This window comes from Cannabis sativa, chromosome 1, assembly GCF_029168945.1.
Source record: "Cannabis sativa cultivar Pink pepper isolate KNU-18-1 chromosome 1, ASM2916894v1, whole genome shotgun sequence".
NCBI classification, from domain to species: domain Eukaryota; kingdom Viridiplantae; phylum Streptophyta; class Magnoliopsida; order Rosales; family Cannabaceae; genus Cannabis; species Cannabis sativa.
In genome coordinates this window covers 33,834,825-33,846,943 of record NC_083601.1, presented here as the reverse complement: position 1 = coordinate 33,846,943, position 12,119 = coordinate 33,834,825, and the positions used below count along the sequence as shown (strand labels likewise).

At 32.9% G+C, this 12,119-nt stretch overlaps 3 protein-coding genes across 3 annotated transcripts; 1 reads left to right on the top strand and 2 right to left on the bottom strand.

Moving 5' to 3' along the window:
- The first annotated feature begins 211 nt into the window (after positions 1-211).
- Positions 212-2,868, top strand: LOC115706229 (protochlorophyllide reductase, chloroplastic). Its single transcript, XM_030633806.2, has 5 exons — positions 212-996; positions 1,099-1,194; positions 1,366-1,882; positions 2,073-2,431; positions 2,521-2,868. The coding sequence occupies exons 1-5, from the start codon at positions 943-945 to the stop codon at positions 2,674-2,676; spliced, it is 1,182 nt and encodes a 393-aa protein (XP_030489666.2). The 5' UTR covers positions 212-942; the 3' UTR covers positions 2,677-2,868.
- A 472-nt stretch (positions 2,869-3,340) lies between these two features.
- On the bottom strand, positions 3,341-6,521 carry LOC115707592 (lanC-like protein GCL2). The gene is made up of 6 exons (XM_030635605.2): positions 6,253-6,521; positions 5,961-6,139; positions 4,953-5,064; positions 4,711-4,827; positions 4,307-4,621; positions 3,341-4,048 (listed from the first exon to the last, which is right to left on the bottom strand). The coding sequence occupies exons 1-6, from the start codon at positions 6,421-6,423 to the stop codon at positions 3,710-3,712; spliced, it is 1,233 nt and encodes a 410-aa protein (XP_030491465.2). The 5' UTR covers positions 6,424-6,521; the 3' UTR covers positions 3,341-3,709.
- A 3,759-nt stretch (positions 6,522-10,280) lies between these two features.
- Positions 10,281-11,768, bottom strand: LOC115706239 (stem-specific protein TSJT1). Its single transcript, XM_030633820.2, has 4 exons — positions 11,368-11,768; positions 11,030-11,270; positions 10,824-10,944; positions 10,281-10,731 (listed from the first exon to the last, which is right to left on the bottom strand). The coding sequence occupies exons 1-4, from the start codon at positions 11,577-11,579 to the stop codon at positions 10,541-10,543; spliced, it is 765 nt and encodes a 254-aa protein (XP_030489680.1). The 5' UTR covers positions 11,580-11,768; the 3' UTR covers positions 10,281-10,540.
- Positions 11,769-12,119: the final 351 nt, after the last annotated feature.

Sequence of the window (12,119 nt, the reverse complement as noted above, 5' to 3'; positions counted from 1 at the left end):
AATGAAGTATCCAATATTTTTTTTTAGGCTAATTTAGATTTTTTCCTCCTAAACTTTGACATATATCAAATCACACCTCTTAAACTTTTCAGGTCGTTAAATTTTTTTTCTTAAACTATTGAGATTATTAGAATTAAGGATTTTAATTCAATTTTATTAAGTAAAGTTTGACATTGATAAAAATTTAAGAAGTATAATTTAATAGATGTTAAAGTTCAGAGAACATGATTTAGTAGATATTAAAATTTAGAAAGAATGATTCAGTACATGAATAAACTGTCACATTAACAAAATTGAATAAAATTACACATAAAATTTAAACTTGTCAAAATTCAAGCAAAAATGCTAATTAAGCCTTTATGTTAAAGTATAACAATTAGGAGAGTTGGGCCAAATTTTTGTTGTGTTTGGAGGGTGGCCCAAAGAACCTCACTCCAAACCAACGTCTGTAATCCTAATCCACTGCAATGCCTCCACTACTCTGTCACTATCAATAAACATTTCGCTTTCGCGTACAATATAGCCCATAACCCATAAGGCCATAAGGCCATAACTCACAGTCACAGGAAGTCAGAGAGGTAGTGGCACAATTCAGCCATCTGACCAAAATATCCCTTCCACCTCCTCCAAAGTCCAAACCTTATACTTATAGGCAACAATTATTATATATTTCAAAAAAAATATCAAAATGAAATCCAGAACTCAAATCCTAATTGGTCTGTCTAATATGATGTGGCAGAGTCACATGCTTTGAATTATCTTATCCTCTCATATCCAAAATCTGCTTTACCGTTTTCTGCCAAATATCTTTCAAATGTCACGCTACATATAAACCTGAATTTTCGTTAGTTTTCAGATACAATAACCCACCTCTATTAATATTATTATTAAGTACAGTCCAACAGTATCAGAAGTTGTTTTGAGTACCCTTAATTAGTGAGAATGGCTCTTCAAGCTGCTTCTTTGGTTCCCTCTGCTTTCTCTGTCCCCAAAGAGGTTAGTTAACCATTACATTACATTACAATACATTGATTGATGTGAGCAAAAATAAGATTATTATTATTATTTATTAATTTGGGAGATGCGTTTGCTTTGCAGGGAAAAACTAGTGCTTCTTTCAAGGACTCAAACCTGTTTGGAGTTTCTCTAGACCACTTCAAAGCTGAATTCAGTTCTTGTGCTCTTAGGTGCAAGGTCAGTGGAAAAAAACGCATTAGATTCTTTCTCATTTTATTTTCTTGGGTAAATTCTATTGTATAATTGAGTATAAAATAACTTAATTGGACTTGAGCGATGTTAAGTGTTTTGCTGTTTTGGGTTTGTTAGTAACAAAGAGGTTTTTATTTTCTGATCAATAATGTACAGAGAACAGGGCCAGTGAAAGCTCAGACAACCCCCACCACAACCCCATCAGTGACAAAGTCATCCTCAGAAGGAAAGAAAACTCTAAGAAAGGGGAGTGTCATAGTCACAGGGGCCTCCTCTGGATTGGGTCTAGCAACAGCCAAGGCTCTGGCTGAGAGTGGAAAATGGCATGTGATCATGGCCTGCAGGGACTTTCTGAAGACTGAAAGAGCAGCTAAGGGTGCTGGTATTACCAAAGAAAACTACACCATCATGCATTTGGACCTGGCCTCCTTAGACAGCGTTCGCCAATTCGTGAACAACTTTCGCCAGTCCGAGAGGCCACTGGATGTCCTTGTGTGCAATGCTGCTGTTTATCAGCCAACAGCTAAGGAGCCTTCGTTTACTGCTGAAGGGTTTGAACTGAGTGTTGGGACTAACCATCTTGGCCACTTTCTCCTCTCAAGGTTGCTTATTGATGACTTGAACAAATCCGATTACCCTTCGAAGCGTCTCATCATTGTTGGCTCCATAACAGGTACAACAAAGTCCTCAAAAGAATTATAATTTCTTCAAATGGTACTGTTTATGCTTCTTTAAATTAATAGTTGAAGATGATTGATGTCTCCTAATGTTTAGCTGCATTGCAATAGACAATAATTTCAAGGAAAATTAGTTAGAGCAAAGGGTGCTGATGCTCTCAATTGGTTGGCTATAAACTATTTCAGGGAACACAAACACTTTGGCTGGAAATGTACCTCCCAAGGCAAACTTAGGTGACTTGAGGGGGCTTGCTGGGGGACTAAACGGGCTAAACTCGTCATCCATGATCGATGGTGGAGACTTTGACGGTGCCAAGGCGTACAAAGACAGCAAAGTCTGCAACATGCTGACCATGCAGGAATTCCATAGACGCTTTCATGAGGAAACAGGGATCACATTTGCTTCCCTTTATCCTGGCTGCATTGCCACAACTGGCTTGTTCAGAGAGCACATTCCCTTGTTCAAGCTTCTCTTCCCTCCATTCCAAAAGTACATCACCAAGGGATATGTGTCAGAAGAGGATGCTGGCAAAAGACTTGCTCAGGTAATTGTTGAGTGGTGATTTTATCATGAAATTGAAATATAAAAGAAACATGGATGGTACTTAAAAAACATATCTGTTTTGTGAAACAGGTTGTGAGCGACCCGAGCTTGACAAAGTCAGGGGTTTACTGGAGCTGGAACAAGGCTTCAGCTTCCTTCGAGAACCAATTGTCACAGGAAGCTAGTGATGTTGAGAAGGCTCGTAAAGTGTGGGAGATAAGTGAAAAGCTTGTGGGTTTGGCCTAATAAATTACCAACTTGAGTTTCTCAACTAATCTCTTCTGTTACCAAATATGTGAGAGTTCTTTTTACAGTGTTTGGGTATGGAGAATTTAGGAAGCTTTGTTTTGCTGTAGAGAAAATTCTCTTGTAGATGATTTAGAGGTGAGTGTTTGCAACCACTTTCAATAATAAAGAAAAACACAGCATTGTTGGAAAGTACATCTCAATTAACAATACTTCTGAAGAGGATAATAGATAACAAAGACTCTGCAAAATCAATTTGTATCAAGATTTCACATCAATTTAGTGAGAACTAAGATATAGTTTCAAGAAAATTCTTCAAAAAATAAAATTAGAACCGCTTATTATTAACTCCCAAAGTTTGATGACGAATAACAAGATTCATTGTATTGTTGCCCATTATTTTGCAATTCAGATAAACCAATTTACTAAAAATCTTCCCTTAATATAGAAATAAAAATGAAGGGAATAAGAATAAGAATTGAATGGAATCAAATTTAAAATATAAATAAAAAAATATTAATTTTTTTCTCATTTTTCATTTCAAAATGTCCACAAAAGCGGTGAAAAAGTCATTTAATTGAAATTACATTTCAATACTTCGAAATGCACCTAAACAAAAAAAATAAAATAAAAATTCATTCCAATACTTTGAAATGCAACCAAATAAAGAAAATTAATTTCAATTCTATTTCATTACTTCCAATCAAGTGCAATCTTAGTTTAAATCCGTGGGAGTAATACTTCTACTTCTATGAGACTAGTTTCTGCTTTTACCAACTCAGCTTTAAATTTTATATCTATTGCTAGTTGTTACCCTCAAGCCTTGCATAGGCCACAGCAATATCCAAAACAAGTCTCCATCAATCACAGTACTAGGAAGGTAAAAGCTAAATTTAGAAAGTCCCGGACCATAAGTTTTTCAAACACTTGAGTGTGACCCCACAAGCCAATCAGTCTCACACTCTCACATAGATACCACATATAGATACATATAATTTTCCTAATATATTAAAAGAAAAAGAAAAAAGGGAACCTAAAGTTCATAAGCAGGAAACCTGGCCTCAGAAGGTTCAATCATGTCTAGAAAGAGATAAGCCATTCCTCCAATACCTTCAAACAGTGAGTAGGGACAGTCACCGCCATGCATCTCACCATCACATATGAGTCTTTGAGCTCTATCATGGAGGAAGCATGCAAAGGCTTTAGCCTTGTACAAGTATTCCACTTTATTTGTTAATCGGTACAGTGCAAGAAAGACATAAGCATTTCCACTGATGCCATGACAGACACCAACTCGCTTTAGCAGCCCACGATTCCATACAACATCCCCTGCATCCATTGCTGCTTGCAGAAAATCCTTATCTCCAAACACCTAAGGTTATAAATGATTAGAAAATCCTTATTTTGTTCCCACTGAAAAAGCCTATAAAAAATATTCACTAAGATCAATGTATAAGTGAGAAGGAAATTCACAAATAGAAAAGGAGCTAGTACGTAAAGCTTTTATGCTGACTGAAGGGTTAAGTTAAACTGGCATAAAAAGACTTAGAAACTTGCATATCTATAAGCAGTGGCTAAATAATGTATTTCATTTCTACTACTATTACTTAACAAATATGCAAGGAACTACCTCAGCTGCCTTTGCAAGGGTAAGAGATACTCCAGGAGCACCATGGCACCAATGCACAAGACGATCTGATTCGCTTCCTTCACTGGAAGGATAATTGCCACTGGGAAAGCGATTATTAATCATGTAGCGTAGCGTGCCCTTGACATCCTCAACCTCATCAGGTGTCAGTTCCATGTCCATCAAGACATGCATAATCCCTGCTAGTCCATGAGCAGCACCCCAGTACTTCTTCCCATGCCATTCATACATCAAGGGACATTTTCCTTTCTTGGCTAATTTTCTACCATCATTTATGATCTCATCCACAAGCAATCTCTAAAAGAATTTCATTGCCAAATTAATAGGTACGTGATTCTGTTCTCAGAGCCAGGCACAAAGATATAAAAGGGGGAAGTTACACTTACACTGTGGTTACTAGAGATTGTACCTCTACCAATATGATGATTTATGAATGATGATGCCCATAAGAACCCAACTCTACCATATAGTAGCTCATTTGGCAATTTACTAGAGAGTTTAATCTGTCCAAGAGGCAAAGGAGAATTTTAGGCCGGGACCATTTTTCTTAATTAGAGTTGTATAGAAGTCCATTACAGAATCAATGAAAACAAAACAACTAGCTTTTGAAAGGAACAAATAAATTTACCTCTTTGAATTGCGTCAAGTAGTGGTCAAGTAGTCGTTCATCGCCAGCATACTTTGCTGCAACCGCACCTAGAGCACAAACACCAGCTCGGCCACACAAGAATGTCACACGACTGCAACTCATTGAGAAAGTTATTCAGGATATATTAATCAATAAAGATGCAAGAAAGGAGTGAAACAACAAGCTCAAAGTGATTAAACGGACCTCAGATTATTCTCCATAAGCTGCTTATTAAATATATTTCACAGATTCTATTGACACAAACATGTAAGTCATGTTGGTTTTCAATAAAGATGTAAATCATAATGATCACAAACATGTAAATCAAGTTGAACTATGCTGGTGAGTTAGCACAACTCAAGTAAAGTGGCACAAGCGTAACTACTCCAAGGCCAAGCAAAGCAATCCCATGAATCAAATGAAAACCTTAGTTAATCTCAGTCAAGATGTAATGTAACCTACATCACCCATGATATCAAACACAGAAGAGAACAATAAATTATAACAAAATGATTTGCTCAAGGCAAAAATCAAGTAAGCCATTACATTAGCCATCCACATAGACAACCCAATCTTAGCAAAAAAAAAAAAAAACATTAAAAGCTAAGAGCATGTTTGGTATTGTTTTCTGTTTTTTGTTTTAAAAAATTGTTTTTAGAAATGAGAACAAAAACAAGTTTTTGAAGTTTTTAAAACACAAGTCATGTTTGGTTAGTAATTTTTAAAAACAATATTGACCAAAGGTGAATTAGTTTTTAGAACAGAAAACAACATTTTGTTGTTTTCAAAATTCTTGTTTTTTGCAACTTTGTTTTCTGAAAACTGTTTTTAAAAAAACAAGGCCAAACAAGCCAAATTGTTTTTAAAAACAATATTCTGTTTTTAAAAACAAAAAACAGTTTTTTAGTTATGATGCCAAACATGCACTAAACTTTTAGAATTCACAGTCTTCAAACAACCAATTTATTTATTTACAGACTCTCTGGAGTGTGGAGATTGAAAAATTACCTAGAGTCTCTAGAGGCAGAATCACAAGCCTGAACGATTTCCAAGCACAATTTAAGATCATTATGATTCTTGGTAACTTGATAAGCTTTGAAAACCAAGTACGCCGTCCCAAGCGTCCCAGTATACACTGTATAATCATGTATTCGTTTTCCACTCAAACCCCAAGTCTCTCTCACCACCTGAAAGTGAAAGTGACACCAAACCAAAATAGTTACAGAATAAAAATACCGACCCACCAAGGCCACAATTGAGAAAAGGCTATATGGGTGAATATGTTTATGGAAGCAAGTACCGTTTGTTTGAGGTCCAAGGCATAAGTTTTGAGAGTGTCTAAAAGTGTTTTATATGGAAGAGAGAGAAGGTTTGTGAGTGAATCTTGGGCTGTCTGAAAGGGTGTAGTCTCCTGTAGAGGTGCCTCTGCTAGGAAATACGGCATGGTGTTATGGAAGAATCGGTCCGCCATCCCTTTCTGTTGCTATTATCTCAGACTGAACCACTTCCCTTTTACTTAAATTAACTCTCTCAACCTTGCTCCTAAGCCACTCTACTAACCAGTAACCATCTTTCAAAAAAATAAATAAATAAATAAATAAATAACATAAAACTGTAAACGACAACTACAAAACAAATATCTTGTTGTCGTTTTTTTTTATTTTACTTTTCTTTTTCCATTCCATAATTGCCACAATCCTGTTAACAATTACTGAATTTTATGTTCAAAATACTTTTATTTTTCTTAAAAAAATGGTATAAAATAGGATTTAAATTTAGTTAAATTAAAATTTAATAATAATTTAATTTAAAAGTATTATGATAATATTTGTTATATTTTTTTTTTACATCTATTCGTTCTAAAAAATAACTTCTAGTTAGTTATATATTAAAAATTAAAAAAAAATTGAGTTCAAAATTTATTTTGTTCTATTTTAAAAAATACAAAAGTTAAATTACCATTTTAAAAGGGATCAAATTAATAATTTTTGTAAAATACACTATTCAAAATAATATTTATAATTTAAATTATTCTTTAGGATAAAAAAGAAAAAAGATATCAATTTTAATTAGCATTTGATTTTTTTTCTTTTTTATGACGCATTGGCATTTGAACTTGAAACATTATAGCCAATCACAAATGTGAAACGACCATTTGATATTATCTCATTGTCTATTATTTTTAAGTGATAGATATTCAGCTAGCTAGTGATAATTTTCTAGTTTTGGTTACAAAACAGTTGGGCTTTAGTTTTTCTCTTGGATTGTGTATAAGCCCACTTTGTATAAGGCTCAACTCTCTCTTTTGTACACTTGTGAAAACTCAGAGTGAAATAAAGAAATATTGTTCCCGAGCCAAAATAATAATAATAATAATAATAATAATAATAATAATAATAATAATAATAAACTCAAAATAATAATAATAATAATAATAATAAACTTCTAATGAATATCTGATAAAAAAAATTGTGGCGAAATATTTTTATGTTTAAATTTTTTTATATTTAATTCTTATTCTTTTTATTTTTGGTGGTATAAAATCATTTTATATTTATTTTTATTTACAAATTTGACATGCCAGTTAAATATCAACTAAATAACCACTAGTCTACTGTATACATATGTGCATATGTAACAGTAAAATCTCGAAGTCGTAGTAATCCAATTAATATTTAACAGTAATATCTAATGGACACCTTAAATTTATAAAAAAAAAAAAGTAAACTAATTAAGGGGGTTTTGCAAAAAAAAAAAAAAAGTTAAATGTATAAAAATTAAAACATAAAAAGATTTTGCCGCAAAAAAAAGAAAAGTAGAGACAAAAAAATCTAAAAATCGATTCAAAAAGTAAATCAAAAGAACTATTTATAATTAAAGGATAGTGAGCCTACAAAAGCCACTAAAAAAATAGAGTCAAAATAATCACTTGTGATTCAAGAATATTGAGTTAAAAAAAGAACAACTTATAATTGAACTGTCCAATATTATTACGATAAAAATAACAATCATCTATCTTAAAGGAATATTAGAAATTCTCACATTATTTACTAGTGTGTGAAAAAATTATATACTAACCATGCATTTCCGTATTTTAACAATCATCACAATTAATTAATTACTTTTTAAAATAAAATTTTCATTTTTATTTATTGGAGAATCTTATACACCAACTTTTAATCGTTCAGAGCCTATTATAGATTTTAATATTTTAGAGTATTATTATATGGGTCGAACCCGACCCATTAGTATTATAAACGGGCATTTTTCAGTTTGCGGGCTTAATTGGTTGGTTCTACCGGGTCATGCAGGTCCTAAACAAATTCAATCTAAATGTTTGTCCCTATAATTAACTACTAGATAATTTCAAAAAAAAAAAAAAAACTAGATGGTACCTATAAAATTATATATATCAACAATTATACTATCAGTCCGGGTCCGAGTCCAGTTTCAGGGATTGGATCGAAGTAGAGTGGGGAGTGATCAGATCTAAAATATTAATAAAAAAATATAAATTCTAAAAAACCTGTTTAAATATGTATAGTAGTATAGTAGGTGTTAAAAGTATATACATAAAACTAAACAAGACGGGAACATATAATATAGTTGTATTGGGTAAGTTGCAATTGTATCGTACGTGGTGAGCCAAAAGTTTGGTGTATCATCATTAATTACATATATGTGTCAATGGTATAGAGTAGTGAAGATGTTTGCGGCTAGTATGAGCTGAGGAGGACCAAAATTATAATGTGTTGTCAAAAATCAGAATGCTTAAATTATTATATTAATACTATATACAACGAAAACTTGGCTGTCTTTATTTGGACCGTCTTTCTCAAGGGTCAACACCCAGACGGCGTAGATGCATTTTACTAGACTTGCTTAGAGTTAGCCAACTCAAAAAGAATGTACGAATAAAACAAATTAAATCTGAGTAAAATTATGAGTTGCTAGCTACAAGTAGAATAAAAAATTATGAGTTGCTAAATTATGAGTAAAAATTGTCCTACAAGTAGAATTAAAAAAAAAAAAAAAAAGTAGATTTAATCTATTTGTTATATATATAATAATATATTAATATGTGTAGCAGTCACATTTTGTATGACAAATTATATGTAAAGATGTTTTATCTACAATTAGTTTTATCTTTATAATGGTTAGTCTATATCTGTCTTTGTTGGAACTGCAGTGGTTATTTTTACACGTCAGCATATTCGAGTTAATCGAGGAAGAATTAACTCTAGTTAGTTGGTCGGTTTCTACGTTAGACCATTTAGGGTTACTATAAATAATTAGATTCTTGATTATAGTTAACTTTCATAGACTTTGATGGTGAGAGAAAACTCTCGCCTTGGTTTTCTTTCTTCAACTTGGTTTTTTCTTGTTTATATTCTTGCAAGTTCCTTCATTGTTGAAGTTTCAAGCTTCAGTGGTAAAGTGGTAATAGAGACAGTATAATTTGAAAGGAGTTTAGATTCATAGCTAAAGGAATTTTAGCTTATCAAAAGGAGAGTTTGTCTTCACATCTAAAGGGAATTAGATTTGTATTTTGGTTGGTTAATCCAGATTATAGGGTAAAATGTATTAGGAATCTTTGTTGTATTGTTGTTCTTTTCTTTTGATTTACAAATTACATTTGATTCTTAGTGGATTACATTTACCTGATTTTCTAAGGAACCTAAAGGCTAGTTAGTTTGGAATATGTTTTCAGTGCTGATGAACTTTGAAGTTCTTGTGTTTATCTTGATTCACTTTCTGCAATTATAATGATTAGGTAATTGCAAATTGTTACTGAAAGATTGAAGAAAATGATATAAGTAATTATGTATAGCACTACTTTTAAAAGTATAATGAGATATTCATTAAAAAATAAAAAAATTGTATGTAAGAGAATAATATTGTTATTTTCAAACTATATTATATTTGTACATAGATTTTTTTAGATAAAAAATTTACTCTAATTATTGTTAAAATATACTAACTTCGTGGTCCTCACAAAAGGAAAAAAAAAAGAAATATGATTATATTTTATCATAACAAAAATAAAATGAAGATATATTAGAAAGGTAACACCTATCCATCCCTATAGGAAGGGCCCTTTTCCTTTTTCTTTTTCCCAAGTGTTGTTGTCATGAATAACGTCAAGACTAACCACATTTGAAAATAAAACAGTTACACCTATCGATTACGTACTGGAATGGATAGCAAGATAAGCCTCTTTATTTCATTTGTCAGTTATGCCTATGATGTAGACTTAATCCCAAAACAATATCTCTTTCATACAGCGACCTAAATTAATTGTATAGTACTTTAATTAATAGTATTGTATTGTGGTGAAAAAGTGAAAAGGGCAGTCATATTTCGATACCTGGATTCTGGAGCATATAATTACAGAGAGAAAAAGTAATACAATGTTATTAAAGAAAGGACCTAAAAACAAAAGAGGACTAATATAGATCTAGAAGAAAGGAATTAACCCAACCAAGACGTTATTTATTAAATAATAACAGAAACACTCTTTTTAAGTATGGATCAGTGAGAGTGGGAGTGAGAGATTTGAGTAATTATGGTATTAATTAAGGAATTGATTAATGGGAGGGCCACTCCACCCAGTTGGTTTCGCTACCGACACGTGGAATACTGTTGACTCTGGTATACTTATCTACTTTGAAGTTGGCCCCACACATCACTCCCTCGCTGTCCACCCTAGGCATTGCCTTCACTTTGTTCATTGGATGCTCAAAGCTCATTAAACCCCCCTCACTATGGAACATACATCCTGATTCATCATATGCAACAAAACCAAATCAATAACCCCCACTTTATTATTTGGACTATATATTTATATATATATTCAATAAAAATTATTACCTTTGGGGAAAGGGGCAAATGACTTGGCACAACCGGCTTTAATGACTTCCAAATCATCAGATATTACTACGGATCCATCACCAGCAATACCCCAGTACAGTTGAACACCACCGTCAGATCCCTATTTAGTTCAACTTAGTTAGGATCATCGGCCAAAAATTGTTACTAACTAATTAATTAATTGAAATTAAATAATAATTAATTACCAGTGCAGTGAAGACTGAACCGGTCTTACTGTCGTAAACGACAAAAGCAAAGCTGCCGTCTAGTTCCTTAACGACCTGATCCGCCGGGTAGGGGCCGCGGTCACGGAGGGTCCGGTAAGCTTCGATGACAAACATGGCCTCGTTTGTTCCCTTGGTTAGTCCGTACTGTTTATTAAGTGAACACAGGTTGTTCAAGTTCCCCAAGAAGAGGCAGTAAATATCCTCAAAACCACAGAACAGCCTGTACAAAAAAATTAACAAATAATTAAATAGGATCTTTAAGAAAATCAAGTGAAAGAGTAGTAGATCGGAAAACGAAATGGTTTATTAATTACTACCTCTGGTTTAGGGAGAAAGGTCTATCTGGTCTTACATAAGCGAGAACAGCAGCATGACCAAAGGTCATGGAGAAGGTGTTTTGAGGATGATGAGAGAGAAAATCCTGAAGAGTTTCTTCTGGGAGTTTTGGTTTCGATGAACCCTTGTAAGATGCTGGACTATTAAGCTCCTCAGGTGGGTGAGCGAAAGCTTTGTGAAATATGGCCAACATTTTTGTGTGGTTTTCTTTTTCTTTTTCTTTTTTTAGTTTAAGATCGATAACTGAAACTATAAATGAATTGGTAAAGGAAGATGGTGTTGTTGAGGTTGGTTGTGGATTTTATATAGTGTCTCACTTTTGGTAAGAGAATGGTTTACATTTTTATTTTATTTATTTATTATTTATGTAATGATACTTTTTGGGCCCATAAAAAATTTATTATAGCGTCGTGGAGCCTAGTGTGATGCGATAAGATTCTCAAGTTACGATGTATTCTTATCTTTTTGCTCTAATTTGTCACTTCCTTTTCATTTTCCCTTTGTTTTTTTTTTCGCAAGAAGTTGTTGTCATCCATGATTATGATTTTCTTATCTTAATGAAGAAAAAATGAGTTGTTCGGTTTGGTGGTAGAGAAAAAAAAGAAACTAGGGAAAAGTGGGGCAGCAGGGCTACTAGTTTTCTTTCTTAATTTTTTTAATGAAATTGTAAAATATTAAAGTGAATCTGGAATGGATAAGGTACCTATACAATAAAGAAGAAAAAATAATGCAG